This window comes from Ctenopharyngodon idella, chromosome 16 (genome assembly GCF_019924925.1).
Source record: "Ctenopharyngodon idella isolate HZGC_01 chromosome 16, HZGC01, whole genome shotgun sequence".
Taxonomy (NCBI): domain Eukaryota; kingdom Metazoa; phylum Chordata; class Actinopteri; order Cypriniformes; family Xenocyprididae; genus Ctenopharyngodon; species Ctenopharyngodon idella.
Window position 1 is genome coordinate 4,731,659 of NC_067235.1, and position 22,071 is coordinate 4,753,729.

The 22,071-nt window shown below is 36.5% G+C and overlaps 1 protein-coding gene across 2 annotated transcripts in view; it reads right to left on the reverse strand.

The window, feature by feature from the left end:
• The window catches only part of bckdhb (branched chain keto acid dehydrogenase E1 subunit beta), a 104,081-nt gene that overhangs the window by 65,682 nt on the left and 16,328 nt on the right, over positions 1-22,071 (reverse strand). For both annotated transcript variants that reach the window (XM_051865494.1, XM_051865495.1), the window contains exons 4-8: positions 20,172-20,305; positions 16,659-16,814; positions 14,628-14,736; positions 4,724-4,821; positions 2,635-2,745 (exon numbers count right to left, since the gene is read on the reverse strand). In XM_051865494.1, the coding sequence (XP_051721454.1) occupies positions 2,635-2,745; positions 4,724-4,821; positions 14,628-14,736; positions 16,659-16,814; positions 20,172-20,305 (608 nt within the window). The remainder of the gene's footprint in view (positions 1-2,634; positions 2,746-4,723; positions 4,822-14,627; positions 14,737-16,658; positions 16,815-20,171; positions 20,306-22,071) is intronic.

Below are 22,071 nucleotides of genomic sequence, written 5' to 3' on the forward strand. Positions count from 1 at the left end.
AACTGCATTTTCTTGGGTCATGAACGAACCATATTCCTCAATTGCTTCAGTTTTTCCATTTCATTGCAAATTGTTTAATTACAAAGTTACTCTACACTGCTACCAAATAATGCCACATGAGTGTGATATACTGTGGCCTCAAGAGCATTTGAACACTTGACATGAATGCCACTGCAATAGATTAGCAAACCATATGGTACTTATTGTAAAGACAGCAAAACGCAGACTTTTAAACAAAGTTTGTACGGTTTGAAATAAAACAGCAGCTATTGTGTTACTGCGTTTGTTAACAGATCATGTCTACAGTTAAAGAATTAGTTCACTTCAGAATTAATTTCCTGATAATTTACTCACCAACATGTCATCCAAGATGTTTATGTCTTTCTTTCTGCAGTCGAAAAGAAATTAAGGTTTTTGAGGAAAACATTCCAGGATTTTTCTCCATATAGTGGACTTCACTGGGGTTCAACGGGTTGAAGGTCCAAATGTCAGTTTCAGTGCAGCTTTAAAGAGCTCTACATGATCCCAGACGAGGAATAAGGGTCTTATCTAGAGAAACCATCAGTCATTTTCTAGAAAAAAATAAAAATGTATACATTTTTAACCACAAATGCTTGTCTTGCATTAACTCTGATGCGCCACGCATTATGTGAAAGGTCACGCGTGATGTAGGCGGAAGTACCGCTGTAGGGTGAAAAACTCCATCTCATTTTCTCCTCCAACTTCAAAATCGTTGGACATCATTGTTTTATCATTTGTGTAAAGGCCGTTTGACTTAGTCTTTGCGAGTTCGTTTTGTAGACACTGGATCGATACTTCCGCCTACGTGACCTTTCCAATGTGATTACGTAATGCGTGGTGCATCGCAGAGCAGTGCAAGACAAGCATTTGTGGTTAAAAAGTATATACATTTTTATTTTTTCTAGAAAATGACCGATGGTTTTACCCTTATTCCTCGTCTGGGATCGTGTAGAGCCCTTTGAAGCTGCACTGAAACTGAAATTTGGACCTTCAACCTGTTGAACCCCAGTGAAGTCCACTATGTGGAGAAAAAAATCCTGGAATGTTTTCCTCAAAAACCTTAATTTCTTTTTGACTGAAGAAAGAAAGACATAAACATCTTGGATGACATGGGGGTGAGTAAATTATCAGGAAATTTTAATTCTTAAGTGAACTAATCCTTTAATGTAATGAACTATACATGTGGTTCACACATTCATGAAAGAAAAAGAAAAATCACAAACATCCAAACACTAACAGCACACGTGTGCAGCGAATAAAGGAGATATGGTACAAATTGTTAGAGAAAAGTCAAACAAATTATTTCAAGGGTGAAATTCTCCCATGCGGCTTCTGAACAGAAGGGTGAACAGTGTGTAGTGCTTTACTGTAAACACACTATTGAGTTTCATGGAGGCAGTTTAATGGGTTTAATGTTTATTTAAGGAGCTTCTTTCCAACAAACAACCCAAGAGAATCTACATCTCCTCCCTGATCACACTGCCAAAACAATAATCTACTGCAAAGATTCAGTAAGACATGCTACTCTATTCCACTGCTCCTGTCAGAACAATTACATTTTGTATCAGCAGTTCTATTTGGGAGATTACCATACAATGAAAAGTGCCACCAATATTACAGCAATATTACAACTCTAATTTGATAGATATTTTGTCATGACATTACAGTTTTGTGACGGGCCCATAAATCTTTAAACACTAGTTTGTTGGGTTCGGCATTGAACTTAACCCTCTGGTGCTGTTCGGTCATTTTTGAAAAATGGTACACTTTGGTTTATGTTTGGTTAGAACTTTTTACAAAACTTGGTAACGGTTTTGGCACTTGCTATTTGAACACAAAGGGAAAAAAAATCGTGGACATTATTTGAAAAGGTTAAATGGTCCTGAAAAAAAGTCACAAAATTGACTGCATTGGAAACGAATGGGAAGTGAATTTCATCTAAGTGAATTTCATTTGTCTGGTTCTGCACCTAAACAAAATCTTACTGAAAGCTCATTTTTTGAGATATCAACCTCAAATTTGGAACAACTTGTTTAGGCTTTGATTTTATCACAGTTTTAGAGTAAAATATGCTTTGGAAAATATATATTTCACATAAAATGAAAAAAAAAAAAAAAAAAAAATGTATGCAACTTATATAATAATTTATAACTTATATAATAATAACAATCATAATAATTTAGAGTCTTTTTTTTTTTTTTTTTTTTTTTTTTTTTACACAAAACCCTAGAACTTCATTAAAAACATTAACAAAGTAAGAAAAGAGACCATGCTGTTGTCGAGTGTTGTATGTTTTGCAGCTTTGAGTCCAAGACAAATTTCCTGAAAAGGACAATAAACTAACTAACTAAACTGAAATAGAAATTTGGAAACTGAAACCTTATTTTAGTTATTATTAGCTGAAGGTTTTCTCCTACATAGAGCATAAATAGGAATGATACTTCTACTTTTTTTGGTCCTTTTTAGAGTTCAAGAGCCCAAACAACCTTTCACTTTCATTGTTTAGAAAAGAGCAGCTTCCAGAAAATATCTCCTACATGACAATTTTTAATTGTGGGTAAACTATCCCATTAAGAAGAAATAACTCTGCAAACATGTGTGTTCACATCATACCTTGCAAACGGTCTCTGAGTCCCAAGGCAAAATGGTCTGAAGGTCAATAAGCTCACAGGAGACACCCAGCTTTTCCTGTGCCATGGCAGCCACTTCCCTCATAACATGTATCTGCAACCCAACGGTCAAATGTTAACTCACAGTTAACGCTAAAGACTAAGTTATGACACTTGGTCCTATTGTTGGCTGCAGTTTCAGTGCCTCTCCAGCCAGTGTTGAGGTTCTGTTTGTGTTCAGACTGGCACAGCTAATAAACGTGACTTAATAATGAAAAGAAAAAAATTATACAAAATTATATTAAGTACATTTAAAATGTTTAAAACAATGTATGGAGCAACATAATAATAGTGAATACAATACTGTTCAAAAGTCTGGGGTCAGTAAGTTTTTTTTATGTTTCATAAGTCTCATCAAGGCTGCATTAATTTGATAAAAAATACAGTAAAAACAGTAATATTGTGAAATATTATTACAATGGTTTTCTATGTGTATATATTTTAAAATGTAATTTATTTCTGTGATAAAAACTGAGTTTTCAGCATCATTACCCCAGTCTTCAGTGTCACATGATCCTTCAGAAATCATTCTAATATGCTGATTTGCTGCTCAAATAATATTTCTTAGTATTATCAATGTTGAAAACAGTCGTGATCAGAGATGTTCATGAGTCTTTTAAGCTGGAGTCCGAGTCAAGTCTGAAGTCTTTATCACTGGAGTCTGAGTCAAGTCTGGAGTCTTTTGTCACGAGTCCGAGTCGAGTCTCGAGTCATTGAAAAAAAAAAAAAAAAATTCTCATACTCAAATCCTATTTTTTTTATCCTAGTTGTATTATATAGACAAAATAATATGATCTTTCTATCATCTGTTTTGTTTGTAATAAAGGTCCTAAGATGTGAGTCTGTTTGTTATACAGCAGTTTGTTATACAGCTTCATTATTATTGATGACAGTCATTATCAGAAAATATCAAACCTCGGAATGTTTAAGAATGTCCATAGAAAACTGTACGCATGGTGTTTGTGATACCTTAAAATATGAGCTTTACGTAATAAATGGATTAACATCTCTTTCTATCTCTCTCTTATGGACACACATTAAGAAAGAGAAAAGCTGCATATACTACTAAAAGATTAATAAAACGTTAGGTTTAAAGGCTTGATTTTTATTTATTTTTATTTTTGTTCATATTTTAACAGGCTGGCAATCCAAATTAGCCATGCAGCTTCACCACAGTATAATAGCTAGCTGTGTGAGTTAATGTGACTAACCTTTGTGGATACGATGTCTCATAAAATTTGATGTTGTCATTTCGGCGTCTTTAATTGTTTTCCCGGACTCTGTGCATCTAGCTGATCTGACATGATAATAAACCCAAACGAAAGAACATATGGCACAGTGTATCCCGTCATGTTTCATGGGACTCTTATGACATTTCGGAGTTTACGCGCAATAAAGGACATGTAATCAAACTCTATGACAAGAGTCCGATCAACCACGACACGTAGGGAAATATCTGTGACACAGGTATTATAAAACCATTCAAACACAACACAAATTCTTTATTATATCAGTAGTTAAGGACAAAAGACTTGTGAATATTTTAAAAACAACACAAGTCTTTTGTGTCGAGTCAAGTCTGAAGTCATTTCAGGTCGAGTCCGAGACAAGTCTGAAGTCTGTTAAAATGCGACTTGAATAGTAAGTTCAAAAGAACAGCATTTATTTTAAATGGAAATCTTTTGTTACATTATGAATGTCTTTACTGTCACTTTTGATAATTTAATGCATCCTTGCAGAATAAAGCTAGAATTTCTTTCTGACCCCAAACTTCTGAACAGTAATGCATATCATAAATATTTCATTTATCTCCCAGAAAAAAAAGAAAAAGAACACTATCGTCAATTAGAAACAAGCCTTGAAAGTCCTTGTTTTCCCATGACCCATGATTTCTCTCTGCACTTTGTCATAAGGTACATCAGTCATTGAGCAGGATAAGCCTGTGGAGTGTCTGAGCTGAGCTTCAGGACACCCAGAGAGCTTTTGAAATCATAATCTGATGGTGAACACAGGATGAGTTCTTACAAACGTACCTGTGTTCCCCACGCCACCAGTGTGAGATCAGTGCCCTCCTGCAGGACCTCGGCTTGGGAGAGAGGGATGTAATAGGCTTCTGTGGGCACTTGCTCCACTGCAAAATAAAATGACAGATTACACATCACCCTATAAAGATAAGTCACACATTCACCCTGTAAAGCCTGACACATGAAATAAAAAAAAGAAGAAATGGTAACACTTGGTACAACAAGGTTCAATTATTAACATTAGTTAACTACATTAGTTAACTAAGAATGAACTGCACTTCTACAGCATTTATTAATCTTAGTTAATGTTAATATCAACATTTACTAATACATTTAAAATCAAAAGTTGTATTTGTTAACATTAGTTAATGCACTTTGATCTAACATGAACAAACAATGAAGTTATATTTGCATTAATGTTAAGATTAATAAATACTGTAACAAATGTATTGCTTTTTGTTAGTTCATGTTAATACATAAACTAATGTTTACAAATGACACCTTAAATGTAAAGTGTTACTAAAGAAATCTTTTTTTTTTTTAAACTGAACAGTTTAGACAAAATATGTAATAAATAGCTAATAAATAATAATAAAATTCCCAAAAAAAAAAAGTTTGTTTTTTTGCTTAGTGTCATATTTGATACATCAGGCTTTTATGGCTCATATAGTACGATACAGTCAAAGTAGAGGAGGAAAAACTCTTCAGTTTTATTCAGAGGCCCGAACTGAGCAAAAATATGAAATTTGGTGCAGATGCTGACATTTATACGGCCAAAAAGAAAGATAAAATTCTGATAGCTTGTAATGTAAAATGTTAAATAAGTTGCTTCAGTCCAGCAAGTGTTCATTTTGAAATATTACTAACAATATAAAAGTAATTCTTATGTTTACTTTTTACTATTTCACAGCAAAAAGACACATGAAGGTGGACGTTTTTACAATTACACTAAAACGCTTTTTATTTGCTTAAAAAAAATATAAACTATCATTTAGATGACAGAAAGCATATAGTAGATTGTGTGTAACAGGTTTTTCAGCAAAGTTTTGATCATGTTGATCATTTAGAGGCCTTCAATCAAACGTGACAGTTGACTTTATAAGGTTAGGATTAAATCCATAAACTCTGGAAGAAACTGTTATATTGCTCAATTGCTGTAGGAAAAAGGGAGAATAAAAGTCTGAGGACATATCTGAGGACATGAAACAAAATGGTTGCATGATGTTTGGTGACAGGATGAGTTGAAACCCTTCCATTCAGATCTTAACTACTCGCCCAGGCTTCAGTCTTCTCCAGACGGCAACACTGCAAGTGTCTTCTAGCTGGCCAGAGAGGTTTATCAGTAGAATGGGGCTTTTGAGCATTGAGATGAATGGGCAGAGGGCAAGAGTTGATGAATATGGGATGTTCATAGATGCAGTATTGGGGAAACGTAAGGAATAAGACCTGCCTTTTCTTTGGCGTTGGATAGATGTGCAAGTTGCAGGGTGAGTTTTGCAAGGCTGGACGAAACAAGATAAACTAGCTAAAGAAAGGTTTTTGTCTCACCTAATAGCATGAATACAGAAAGAACATTTCACAGTTGTCATATCTCACGAGGTTTTGTTTTTGTTCCTAAATGCTGAATTATCTTTATTGTTAAATTATGTTTAATTAGAGCCATTTTCCTCATCCCAGTTTATATGCTCATTGAAGTCATTGTCTTTGCCGACTTCTGGGAAATCTTGCTGCTTTGACAATGAGGTTTAAAGTAATTTTGTTGAAAGTTGTTGAAGTTGATTTAGGACTGTACTTTTGCTCAGAATTAGAAACAGAGGTTCGTGAAAAATTCCATATGATCTTTTCTGTACCAGTAAGTGTTTATTTTTTGCTTGTACTTTAAGTAAAAACTTTCTTTGGAAAACCAGGAAGGGCTAAGACTGAACGCTTTTATTGTTTCACACGCACTTTGGACGAAGTATTCCAGTTCTTTTATTATTAAAAGTGGAATACTTTTAAAAGTACCTCACTTTTTTGGCAAATGCAATTATTTTTGAAAACTGCTTGTACTTGCTTACAATTATTCTTAACATTGCTTCAATAGCAGTTCATTTCATGATGTCTCAGTAGTGTTGTGGTTAGAAAGCTTTACTGAGTCTCATAGGCTTTTGGCCAACAGGTTAATAAAAACCATCTTGTTCTTTAAACTGGCTCTAAACACTGAAGTAATGCTTAGCAGCTATACACACAGCAAGCTACTCCAGGATTTTTTGTATTGTAGTTTGCCTGCAGCACATCTGATAATAGTAATCGCAGGATAACATAAACCAGTATAGCAATAAAACATTTTTACATACAGGTCAAAGGCAAGAAATGAAACGCTGTCAAGATGTTGCAATTGAGGTGACTGAAAGGTCTCCTTAAACATTACTACTGTGCTTAATATCCACGACGTGTAGAGTTACTAAGCAGAAGATGCTTATAATCCCTAAATGTAAGGGTGTTCAGTTCCAGGATATCGACTCCATTTGCTCCATTTACTTGAAATCAAAACAGGGTCTGCAATAAGAATACAAGAGTGACATTGTTGTATTATTACACACTAACTGTTGGCTATTCTTTTTTTGTACACAAAGCCCAAAACTCCCTTTATTATTGGCCACTCGTACTTTAAGCATGACTGGCCAAATTAGTCCAGTTTAGAGATGACATTACCTTGAAATTATGAGTAACAACATTGTTTCCTAGTTGTTGTCAATACCTATTTTAAAAGAGGGAAAAGCCTTGGTCGAATATTATTTCAGAGTTAAATAAACAGGAGAGAAATGATGTGATGTAATGAATTTATCTAATTATAACGGTCAAGTGAGGGCACTAAGCACCTGTTGTGAACTCTTGTAACAGCAAAAAAAAAAAAAATGTAACTTTGCTTCCCATTTATTACTTGAACACTTTAAGTACTTCTTCAATACCACATCAAAAATTTTATAGCAAAAACTAACATTAATGACCAGACATAGGTTGCCGTCACTTTAAGACCTAATGCACGGATCCAATTTAATGATACAAATTTGATTTCTCAACTGTTTACTTTCACTTAAAGGATTAGTTCACTCTCAAATGAAAATTACCCCAAGCTTTACTCCCCCTTAAGCCATCCTAGGTGTATGACTTTCTTCTTTCTGATGAACACAATCGGATATATTAATAAATATCCTGACGCATCCGAGCTTTATAAAATGGCAGTGAGCAGGATCAACGAGTATCCATCCACATCTATCTATCATAAACATGTACTCCACACGGCTCCGGGGGGTTAATAAAGGCCTTCTAAAGCGAAGCGATGCATTTGTGTAAAAAATATCCATATTTAAACAAGTTATGAAGTAAAATGTCTAGCTTCCGCTAGACCACCTACTGTATTCAACTTACGAAGAAAGTGTAAAACTCTCGCAGTTCAAAAAGCTTACGCTACGTCCTACGCCTTCCCTATTCAACTTACGGAAAAAGTGTAACTGACGCGATGGTCATTTACACTTTTTTCGTAACTTGAATACGTTTTTTACACAAACACATCGCTTTGCGTCAGAAGGCCTTTATTAACCCCCCGGAGCCGTGTGGAGTATGTTTATGATGGATGGAGGCACTTTCTTCAGCTCATACTCGTTGATCCCGCTCACTGCCATTATAAAGCTCGGATACGTCAGAATATTTATTAATCTTTCTCTGATTGTGTTCATCAGAAAAAAGAAAGTCATATACACCTAGGATGGCTTGAGGGTGAGTAAAGCTTGGGGTAATTTTCATTTGAATATGAACTAATCCTTTAAGACATAACTGACTGTGTTTACAAGAATACTTGCCAAGATAGGTATTTTGAGATAATGTTGCGTGTGTATGTGTCCATTCAAGCACAAGGACACGCAAAAGAGAACTCAAAGAGAACTCAATTCTGTGTTCACTCGCTGTCTGAAACGCGGCTCTGTGTGCACAAAAAAAAAAAAAAAAAAACAGCGTGCGAGTACTGAGTTGAGTACTCTTTCGCCTCTTCTTGCACTTGAATGGTTTAAAATCGCTTGACATGCAAATAATAAACTTTCACTATATGGTGGTTAAACTTTGCAACTAATCTGAGAATCACATACGTCCCGAATCATGGGGCCTGGGCCATACGGATCACAGATCAACTACGATCCGTTAAACCCCTATGCATGTATTATTATAATAATGTAAATTTACTACAGCTGCTATTTGTAGCAAGCTTGTCCAATCTAAGGTGTCTGTTCAGTTGCAAAGAACAAATGAATTCACTTTCTATTGACAGTGACCCCAACGTTTATTCACAGCCTGTTTCTTGATCCCAACATCAGCAAGAATCTTGCAGCCAAAAAAAAAAAATATATATAATATATATATATATATATTGCTATGCATCACACTCAATTTACATATTTAAAAAAAAAAAAAAAGATTGATAGCTATTGATCGCAGTGAATGTTGGAGCGGTTCAGGCTGAGCTCACCGATTTGTGGTTGGGAGGTTTTACCCCAGGGTTCAAGTGATTGATGAAGTCTAGTAAAAATGCATCACTAATGATCCAGATTCTTTCGAGCGGTAGGTTGTTGGATGCCTGATATGTGTTTCCAGTGGACACACACTCTATCATTTAAAAATACTGCTAGATTTAATGGTAAAACCACTCTTTAATAAAAACCTAAATTCAGAGATGGAGAAAGATATACGTTTATGCTAAAAACATGAAAGATACCTTATATAGATATCATATTTCCAAAGAGGTGTAGCAGCATTACACGCTTGCAGTGTAGACAACATTGCTGACTATTATGGGTGTGTTTTTGACACAATGCTAAAACTCTCTAAACACAACTAGACAGAGTCTTGGGGTTTGACTAAGGAGAACACCCTAGCAACCACAGTGTCACATGCTAAATCCTTAAGGGCACCACATAGCAACACCCTTGGCAACCACCCACAACACCCTAGTACTGCAAAAGTCAACTTCACATGGACGATTAACATCCTAACCACTAACATACTTCAGAAAATTCAATCTAAATTTACACATAAGGTGATGTGAACTTCTAAATACCAAGTAATAAATCAAAACCATTTTTAAGGCCAACTAAACTTGCAGGAGTTACAATTTATCACATTAAAGTCAATGTTGGCAATAATGACAGATTCAAAAAAAAGACAAGGTGGAAATTGGAAAATTCCACATTACCATTAATGTATAATGTTTTTCAAATCAAGATTTATACAAACTGAATGTCTGAAGGATTTATTCCCACATGTAAGAATAACCGCATGAAAAAAAGAAAAGCACCGGTCTAAAATTAAAACTAAATAATGATAAAGAGCCAAAGATCCTAAAACAAGCTCCAATGTTCAATCAGGAAATTAAAGTCATTCAACAAAATTCTTGAGAGACACATAAGTCAGATTTTCAAGAGAACATGAAGACAGACAGAGAGCAGATCTAAAGCGATCCATCGGGAGATAAATATGCACTAATCCTCATGGCAAACCACACTTGCATTGGCTTCCTTAAAACTGCATCAATTTTCTTTTTCCACTCTTTATTTCATTATTTAACCGTTTTTTTGGATATGAGGATTATGCCGTTTAGAGCCACACTTACTTATGCTTTAAACTGCACCAAAAATTCTTCTCCTAACCAATGGCTTAACATGCGGCTGGTTAGTTTTGGCTGTGGTTAGTTTAACCCCAGATGGAAGATGCTGTAATTACATTATGTGGAAAAAAGACTGATATCTATTCAAAAGTAACCCTGTATTTATCCAAAATATTTTCATATGCTACATATAAAAACAGCAATTATTCATTGTATTATAACAGATGTGTTCTGGAGGCTTTTCTTTGACATAACAGATCAGAATCGCCACTAGAAAAGAATTGAGATTGTGTTTTCATGTAGTTTCATCAGGCAATTAGTGTTTTAATGATGTCACTTTCCTGATCCTAAGACCTCAGAGTAATTAGTCACATGATGAGCAAAAAGATTGTAGCATAAAAGCAATCAAGACGGTACATCACGGACAAACAGTTTATTTGGATTTTTTTTTTTTTAAATGTAAATTGTAAATAATTTTTAATATATATATTTGAAAGCAACAAAAACTACCTTGAAGAAACCAAGAGATGGTGTCTGATTTGCTCTTTACAGGAAGACCATTTTGAGTCCAAAGTAATGTCTTGTGAATGTCATGATTATAAAATGATTGTCGCAATGTATCGGATCTTTTCTCCCATATTGTGACGTACATCCGAGTGTAAGAGATTATCAAAAAGAAAAAAAATATAGGGCGGGACTTGATTCTATGCATCCGTTGTTGATTGGATGTTTAGATGTGGGCATGGCCCTCAAAAGTGTATGCAGATGAATGTGAGCTTGCAGGGGTTTAAGAGCACTAAATGATTGGAGAAGTCCTGCATACGTCACCAGAGTAAAGTCTTCTGTTTCACTGGAAGTTCCAGTTATGACATTTGATTAAGCAATTACGAGGTCAAAAAACATATGCATGGATGAATCGTTTACAATAAGATCTATAACATGGATTTGGAAAATAAATAGGGTGAATTTTCATTTAATGCCGACTTCAATAAATCCTCTCCACATTGCTCTCATCACTTGTGAGAGAAACATTGTGCACTAAAGCATTTGACTGAAATGGAGCCATACCATAGAAAAACATGTACAATGTATGGCAATGAGAGAGAGAAATGAGAAACCGCATGTCTTCAGTCAACAGCTGCAAAGCATCAAGCAATATTAAGACCATTCAGTTGTTCAACAATCTGTTTGAAATATCAAAACACTCAAAAGACCACACTGATATATGAACAGGTAAGACGGGAGCTGAAACATCCATTTACTAGATAAATTAATACCACTGACTGACTGTACAGGCAATGAAACTACTAACAAAAGTATTTATTTAATTGGTTATTTCTTCAGAATAAAAAGTCCACATCTTTTTGGTTAATATCCATTGCAGCTCATTCTTCACTTTCCTGTTTGACAGGTCTGTATTATATTTCACGTCTTTTTTTATGTTTTAAGTTTTCATTAGTAGATGAAGCATTCAATGGTCAATGAAGACACTGATATAAATAGTGAGCAAGGTCTCCAAAGGCCAATATAATGCATAAATACAGTGGATGGACAATACAATAATTTATTAGTATGGTGTAGGGCTTCCTTTTGCGGCCAATACAGCATCAATTCGTCTTGAGAATGACAGATACAAGCCCTTCACAGTGGCCAAAGGGATTTTGAGCCTTTCCTCTTCCAGAACAATGGCCAGGTCACTATGTGATGCTGGTGGAGGAAAATGTTTTCTGATATTCAGATCTGATGACTGTGCAGGCCATGCGATTTGATCAACTTCACTTTAATGCTCATCCAACCATTCTGTCACAAGTCTTGCTCTGTGTATTGGTGCATTATCATGCTGATACACGGCAACCCCTTCAGTGTACAATGTTTAAACCATTAGGTGCACATGGTCTTCCAGAATGGTTTGGTAGTCTTTGGCAGTGACGCACCCACCAACCACAGTAGGGAATGCCATGATATTGCAGCCCAAACCATCACTGATCCACCGTACTTCACTCTTGGCACGCAACAGTCGGTGTTGAGCCTCTTTGGGGCTTCTTCTCCACCGTAACTCCCACGGATGTGGGAAAGACAGTGAAGGTGGATTCATCAGAGAACAATACATGTTTCACATTGTCCACAGCCCAAGATTTGCACTGCTGGCACCAATGAAACCGACAATTGGCACTGGCACGAGTGACCAAAGGTTTGGCTATAGCAGCCCAATCATGAATATTGACTCTGTGGAGCTCCTGACGAACAGTTTTGGTGGAAACAGGAAAGTCAAGGTGCGCATTTAATTCTGCAGTGAGTTGGGCAGCTGTGGTTTTATGTGGGTTAGTACCTGCACATCCCTTTCAGACAGCTTCCGCTTGCGTCAACACTTACTCCTGTTGGATGTGGTTCATTTTATGTGGTGGTATGTCGACATTACCCTGGATACCATAGCTCTCGATACACCACAAAGACTTGCTGTCCTGGTCACAGAGGAGCCAGCGAGAGACACACCAACAATTTGTCCTCTTTTGAACTCTGAAATGTTTCCTATTATGTTGTATTGATAGCAATATTTCATGTACAGCTGTGCTATTGCTCTGCTAATTCAACCTTCACACTCTTCAACCTTCATGCTCTTACTGATGGAATGTAAACCAGGCTGTGTGTATATATTGACGTGAAACCCTCAACACTATATTGGCCAGTGTTTCAGTTTCACTATTCAACCCCTGTTTTTTACATTACACAAATAACATTATTGTACATAATATTACTCAAAATCCACAAAATATATGTGTACTAACAATGTCAGTAGATTTCAGATCAAACAAACATTGACCCATCAACCTGTCTGGAACATATCATCACTGTCGGGCAGAAACCATATATGTCTAAAACCGCGACTTTTCAGGAAATGGAAAAAAACCACTATTTTTTAAGTAATTAAACACTGTGTTTTTAAAGTTAATATTGGCTTTATATATGGCCAGACACTTGCATGTGTCATTATATTATTATTTTTATCATGTTAAAATCAAGCTCAAATGGAGTTATGAGGTTTTTGACCAGCGAATGTCGGACATATATGCGACCCATGCTGGCAAAAGGAGTTGGAATGCGCACAGGCTAATTTCGAGCTACAGGCAAAACAAGTCAAAAATGTCGATTTTGGTTGAAATTGAGGTTCACAAAAATTAGTTCATTAAGCCCTCGTCTAGTGATCCCATTGCTAAAAACGGCAATTAAACATCTAAAACTATCTTTATTTGTATGTTTTCTGAGGAGTACCTTTCCTCTGACCATGAAAAATGCAGTTTTTCTCTGTTCGCTTCACCACTTGTGCTTCCCCTCAGCACAAGTTTAGTATCGTTTTAAAGCGCAGCTTTCCAACTTTGTGATAGCATGAATCTGAACCAATGAAATGTGATTTTCAAACTCATGATGATGTAAACAAATCGATCTTACTCGCGCTGACTGACAGATCCGAAGCACGCACACAAAGACGCCTCAGACAGCGTGCAATCCCGATACATACACAGAATTACAGTACTTCAAAATATTAAAGTAAAATATTGAGGGGAGAAATAGTGGAATATATATTTTTCCTATAGATATTTGGTTTTGACGAGGTGTGTGTTATTAAGAGGGATTTTAAGGTATGGTTGCTAGGTGATTTTGTTTTGGAGCCTTCAGAAAACTTTAACTCGATTTTTCTCAATTGACTTTGCTGACTCTATCGACTTCAAACAGGTGTAGCTCAGTCATTTGTTCTCTGATTCCAACAAATCATACATCATTTTGAAGTTTTTTTTTTTTTTTTTTTAATTGAGAAAGTGAAAATAACAATAACTCATTTTTGAAAATTTGCTCAATGCGACTCATTTTGCCAGCACGGGTCACATATGTTTTGTATTCAGAAAGTGCATCGCTTTCATCAACTTACAGTTTGCAAATTTTACTGTAGCTATGTGGAAGATCATTTTTTTCTGTCATTTGGCCAAAATCTCATGTTATTAAAGATGAAGTGCTTTGCACAGACTATTTAAGACCGTATTGCCTGTGATTTAATGACAAATGCTAGACTAAACACTCTTTTCTCCACTCTTCAAATACATAAAGCATTAGCCTTTATATATAGTGTTTTTTTGCATGCATAAGAATTTGCAAAATGCAGTTTTAATTCATTTTAGAGTAAAGCATGTCACGCTGAAGGACCGGTTCCTTGCAGACTTCAAACATCAAGTATCTCATGTCAGCTACCCATAATCCCATTGTGACTGTTCTATGATCTCTCACCTGCTGCTCTGTACAGGATTTTGGGCTCAAAGAAGATGCAGGGGTTCTTATCTTCAATGCAGGACAGAAGAAGACCCTTGGCCTGGACCGGACCTCTCGGCACAACAATCTAACAGAGAGAGACGGGAAAAATCAAATATTTGTTTCATTAAAGGTAAAAACAAAAAAACAAGTAATTTGGACATTTATGAAGGACACACAACACTCAAAAGGCATCGCTGCATCTCCTCATTGGGTTCATTTTAAAGAAGCCTCTAAAAGAAAAAAAAAAGTGACTCACTATCAAAAGCCAGGAAGAAGCATTTCACGTGTTCTCTGCAGAAACACCGATTTTCAAACTGACCTAACTGAATAGACCATTATGGATAAAGACTCCATAAAAGATTTGGTGCATAACAACAAAGATTTGTGATGCACAGAGAATCAAACAGTGAAGAGTGAAGAGCAGCGGTGAGGTTAAATCAGCTCCGACACTCTGCATGTCGGCTCATTAAATGTCAAGTCTGCAGTCGGCAGACTGATCCAGACGATGCTGGTGCAGGTCACTTCATAGTGAGTCAAGCATCGATTTGCTTTGAATGTGATTCAAACTCCAATTTCCTGAGCGTTTTCGATGCAGCGTGAGAAATCTGTGTTGCAGTGTGAGTGAGATGATTAAAGAGCGTTGCTGTATAATCTATCTCAGACTGGTGAGTTTATTATTATTTTTAGCACATATACTAACTAAGATACATGTATCCTCCACTCAATTTTAAAGTAACTCCTTTTGTGAACAGAGTCCTTCATAGCCTATGATAATCTCTGTGTTTATGCCCTTGGAAACTTTGACAGTACTGGTTCGGTCACATCACACAGTCTCGTGCTTCAGCTCAAAGCCCCTACAGACCAGTGTTATTTTAGTATTATTCTAAACTGTTTTTAATATTCATTTAAAGCAAAACTGAAAGAGAAACCACCATTGGGCTCACATAGCCTACTTCACATAGCCTACTATATATATACACGAGTGTGAAGTGTGATTTCAGAAAGATTTGACACGTAATTGAAGACAGCATGATGTTAACTGAGAAGTTTTTGTTTACCGACCAAAAGAAAGAAGCACACCCCACTAATTTAGTGGTAAGAAATAAATGTAATGTTACTGTAATGTTACATTAATTAATGTAATGTACAAACGTTCCCAGAACCAAAAACTGTTTTTTCCTTTAATAGCGGAAACAACTTAAAATACTCTGTCATTTATACAGATAAGAGTAAGACATCATTCAAAACTGAAAAGGGTTTGCGTTTGTGAACACTTACAATAAAAAACAAAACATTTTACTTTTGTAAAAATAAAAACTTGAGCTTTCTGCTTTCTCGGTTTCGTTTCTGCAACTTGTTTTTGGAGCGCGTCACAAAAATGTACCAAAACTCAGCATATACTACTTGTCTCACAGTGTTTTGTTTTGTTAATCTGTTAATTATTTAAGTGAAATATATTTCACATATAGGCCTATTTATTCCTTTTATATATATATACAGTTGTTCTGTTTTCCTCCGTTCACAGAAGCGCTGCAGGTGCGTGATGTGACAATATGTGAATCCTCCATGCTATTTGCGCATGTAAAACTGAACCCCTGGAAAACAAATATTGACATTTTAATGGGTCACAGACTCCTATCCATTCTGATTTAATTTAATTTAATTCTAATTTAACAATATTGTCGGTTAATGGTTAATGACCAGTTAACGAGTGTCAGTTAACAGTCAGGAAAAAAAACAAAATTAACAATCCTAGTTACGGCCCTAACAGAACCCTTAACACTTAATTAACACTTAATTAACAGTGCACAAAAAACTTAAACATAACAAATGTTGAGAAGCATATAAAGACAACTTTGGGGAAAAATATGTTTAACTGTCATGAAAACAGCATCAAAAGTAAAGTAATGCAAAACATCTCAATGGTCCTAAAAACAGACTTCATTTTCTGAATATTTTTTGAATATAATTTCTTATTTTTCTTTGAAATGTGACTGTGTGATTCACCTTAATTCCAGGACAGTGTGCGAAGAAGGCCTCAGGACTCTGGGAGTGATAGAGCGAGCCGTGACCCACGCAGCCCCACGGAGATCTGATGGTCAGCTTCCCACAGTCATACATGTTCCCAGAACGGTACCGGTACTTGGCCGCTTCGTTCACAATCTACAACAGCATGAAAAGTTAGACACAGAAAAGGGACTTTACATTTACAACTCACATCTGTGTGCAAGAAAAGATTGGCTCCGCAACGCTAATGCGGTCACATCCAAAGCTCCGCTCATAAAATGCTTTAGTTTAAAAGCCGATTTTTCCTGCCATTGTCGCCAAAGATTTTTAAAATAAACAAAACGTGGAGCCAGGAAATTCCCTTACAATGCTCGACAACAACTGCCTGGAAGGAACCATGTAAAGTAGGGTTTACAGACTCTAATGGTGGCGTAATTATATTATAATGAAGAGAATAAAGCATAGACTCGTGAAAGAGTTTCCAGAAATATCAGATATTGTCTGGACTCGAATCCTCTACTCACTGGACGGTCAGATTTCGGCTGTAGAGAGCGAACCATTCCTGTAAAATATTCCCCCATTACTGCATCTGGTATTCAGTTGCCTTGCCAATGAAGGGAAAACTCATCCATCTTCAGTGAGGCGAGGACACGGAGAACATCAGCACCAGATAGACAGAAGCTGGACATTTCCTCTTACAGATCAGCCAGTCAGCGTCTCACAAACACCCAAAAACTACATACTGACAAACCTGAAAGGCCTCATGCTGTCCACATACAGAGATAATTGTATCTATTCTTATTCTTATTATACACTCACTGGCCACTACACCAGTTCAACTGCTCATTAATGCAAATATCTAATCAGCCAATTACATGGCAGCAACTCAATGCATTTAGGCATGTAGACATGATCAAGAGGATCCGCTGAAGTTCAAACTGAGCATCAAAATGAGGAAAAAAGGTGATTTCAGTGACTTTGAACGTGGCATGGTTGCTGGTGCCAGACGGGCTCGTCTGAGTATTTTAGAAACTGCTGATCTACTGGGATTTTCACACACAACCATTTCTAGGGTTTACAGAGAATGGTCAGAAAAAGAGAAAATATCCAGTGAGCGGCAGTTCTGTGGGTGAAAATGCCTTGTTGACGCCAGAGGTCAGAGGAGAATGACCAGACTGGTTCAGCTGATAGAAAGGCAACAGTAACTCAAATAAGCACTCGTTTTAACCGAGGTGCAGAAGAGCACCTCTGAACACATAACACATCCAACATTGAAGCTGATGAGACACACCTGTGCCACTCCTGTCAGCTGAGAACAGCAAACTGAGCCTACAATTCACACGGACTCACCAAAACTGGACAATAGAAGATTGGAAAAACATTGCCTGGTCTGATGAGTGTCGATTTCTGCTGCGACGTTCAGATGGAGGGTCAGAACTTGGCATAAACAACATAAAAGAATGGATCAATCCTGTCTTGTATCAACAGTTCAGGCTGCTGGTGGTGTAATGGTGTAATGGTGTAATGGTACCAATTGAGCATTGCTTAAATGCCACCGCACACCTGAGTATTGTTGCTGACCATGTCCATCCCTTTATGACCACAGTGTATCATCTTCTGATGGATACTTCCAGCAGGATAATGCACATGTCACAAAGCTCCAATCATCTCAAACTGGTTTCTTGAGTTCACTAAACTCAAATGACCTCCACAGTCACCAGATCGCAATCCAATAGAGCAGCTTTGGGATGTGACGGAATGGGAGATTTGCATCATGGAAGTGCAGCTGACAAATCTGCAGCAACTGTAATAATATCATGTCAATATGGAGCAAAATCTCTGAGGAATGTTTCCAGCACCATGTTGAATCTATGCCATGAAGAATTAAATCAGTTCTGAACAGTCAGCCCCGGGCCAATATGCAAAAAAAAAAATTTTACGGGCCCCCTTCGGTTTCGCGGAAGGTGGAGGGGATGTGCGTCTTATACAAATGAATCCCAGGACTTTAATATGAAGATATTATCACTAACATGCAGACAAAAATGGTAAAAAAAAAATAAAAATAATAAAACATTTCTAGGAATGACAACAACACTATATGCGCTCCATCATTTTGACTTTGCATTGTGGATCTATTTTTAAAAAAATGTCAAAAAACGGCTTTTCAACACAGTCTACGTTTGAATTCGACCGATTCGACTCTGGCTTTGAAATTTCAGAATGATCATAGCATCATTTCAGATGCGATGAGTCCGAAGATTATTCCAGTTATGAATTAATTATTCTGTCACAGACTTTTTTAATGCACATGTTTTATTCCTAATAAATTTACTAAAAGTTTCTTCTCTAAATATGTTTCCATCATGTTTTATGTGCATTTTATTTCGTTGAATAAAGAGTATCCACCCCAGCGAGTACGAGTTACATTTATTCACATCTTGTGCAGTATCTTAAAATGTGCAGACGTAGTCGTTTTTTCAGAAAACCAATATGACTCATTTAAAATTCTGTACTACTTACATTACTGCATGCATAAATTTCAGAAACCCACTTGAAAAATGACAGAAAAGAGAATACCGGTCAGATACAATAGGCTAGATCATCGCTAAGACATGGCATGGACCATTTTATGGTCCATTTATTCAGATTCTTAATGATTTTTATTACATTTAAAATAGATAGGCTATAGCAAGTTATTGACAACACTGCAGAAAGACGTGTTCGGCATGTGCACTGTGCACTATCTAGTGGACTTTTGTTTTCAAGCACTCAATTCACTCTCGCATGGGCTGTTGTACAGTACACACACTGTCCGTGCCATCACGAAAATTAGGCTGCACGTGGACAGGGAGTGCGGACATCTGCGAACCCTCCTGATGACGAAAATTTCGTGATGCGGACGCCTGAAGTATACTTTGGGGTTAAGCCCGTCATTGTGAGCCCCCAATCCACCCGAGCCCATATGCACGTGCATACCTTGCATGCCTAGATGCTACACCACTGGTTCTGAAGGCAAAAGGGGGTCCAACCCAGTATTAGCAAGGTGTAACTAATAAAGTGGCCGGTGAATGTATTTTAAATAATTATCAAAAAAAAAAAAAAAAAAAAAATTGAGTTTCTGTTTACCATATTTGACGTGCTGTATGTATGCTCACTGATCAATGTTTATATGCGTTTAAAAGCCTAAATTAAATCTGTTCATCATATTAAGCATTTGTTTCTCTTCAGAAGACTTGTATTAAACCGCTCAATTCATATGGATTCGTTTTAATCTCTCTTTATGAACATTTTGAAGCATCAGGTTTTGGGTGAATAGACTTTCAAATGGAGGGACAGAAATTTCTCAGGTTTTATTAACAATATCTTCAAGATGGACGAAAGTCTTATGGGTTTACTTTGGAATGAGTAATTTTTGGGTGAACATTGTAAATGTACTTAAAGGAGAAAATATATATATTTTTTAAATATCCATGACAGTGTTTATAAAGAAAAGACCCTTGTAAACAAGCTCACCTGATCAAACGCTGGGTAAATGTAGTCGGCAAACTGAATCTCTGCAATAGCAGTGGCTCCCGCGGCAGCTGCACCAATACCAAACCCCACAATGCCTTGCTCACACAGCGGGGTGTTAAATACACGGTCCTTACCTGTGAAGAAAAAGGGTAAATGTCAACCTACTCTGGACTTATACAAGTCGAAATGAGTATGTTTTATATTGACATCTTCAAAAGCAACGACAAGATGCCAGCTACAAGCAATTTGTCTTCACAAAATGTGAAAATGGGCCAGGACGCAACAAGAAAACCACAAATCACAGACAAACACGCTGCAGCTGAAGAGTTAAAACTCAGAAGACATACCTTGTGTTTTCATGACTGCCATGATTCAGCAGATGGTGTTATGCATTTTTATGATTTTCACATTAGTAGTGCAGAGCAGGAAAGAACTAATTAAAGTATTAACCCCAAAAAATAACATCTGCTGCAAACATATATTTTTTCATAACTGAATTATATTACAAAACTAAACAGGACAAACATACACAAAATCAGGGAAACAAAAAAAAAGGAAAAACACACAATCACATAAGTGTATACGGCAGTGTCAAAAAAGGTGAAAATTGTATGAAAATTGCTGTTAACGTACATAATGACTTCACCGAGGCTGGAAGATTTTCAGAATGTTTGTTTTCTGCGGTTTGAATAAAGTCCATGCTTAAATAATAATACAGTCGCTTTCTGCGTACGCATGCTTACTGAATGAGACCGATTGTTTAGATTGTGCGGATGAATATGGTTATGCTGCTGCTCATAAAACATTCACTACTAGACTTAAGAGATATAACCAGTTTAGATGGAAAGGATCTCAAGCTGATCAGCTGAAGACGTTACTGTAGCTTTATCCATTAATACGGTACTTCCTTGAAAGTAAATTCCAGCATAGTGCTACAACAACCGTAATAAAATTAGCCTTCACAATAGATAATGCTTTACAATGAACTGTTAGAGAGAAACATATGGCAGTTTATCTGTTCAATAAAATACCTTACTCACCTGTAGAGTAATAAAAACGCCATCATCTCCACATCGCTATTACATTTCAAATCACTTTCTTCGAAAAGCCAAGCCAATGTTGATTCTTGTTTTATTACGAGCTCTGTCACGTTCTCTTTTGGCCAGCAGACTCTCACTCTCTCACGTTTTTTTGTTTGTATTTAAAACGGGTGATTCCCTGGAGTTTGGAGATTTTGTTGCTCCATGTCAATCCTTCTCGCTCGTTGTGAAAACTAACCTCTGCCACTCCCACACCATACACGCCTCATTTACAAATATGACGAGACACACACAGGCAAGTGACATATGTTCGCAATTTCTCACGAAATCCATCCCGGTAGCATAGGCAGGGTTTCACAGTTACATTGTTGTTTTAAAGGAATTAAATAAATAATTATTAAGTATTAAAATTATTAAGGGAATAAAAAAGTAAAAAATGTAAAATGTACGTTCTACTGCAGTTATGAAGTAGGCCTAATGAATTTAAACTATTTGCAAATAATATTTTATTTTATAAATATTTATGCACACAAAATAATAAATATGCACGTTCACTCTTACTGATATGTCGAAAACGCAAAACGTTTCTTGTTTCGTCACATTCAGTTATGCGTTACATGAATCAAATGTGAATTATACCATATTTTACATTCAAAACAGTGAAATTTTTAAAAAGTTGAGTTGCTTGCATCCTTGGATATTAGTGTCGGTCGTTCAGCATTCCTCTCGTAAAACAGTTAAATATTACTGTTTAGCTGATACTTTCCACGCACTCTTTCAGAGATAAAAACTAATGCGTTGCGCTGGAATTTATACTCGTCTTCTGTAAGACCCGCCTTCTTTGATTTGATTGGCCATCT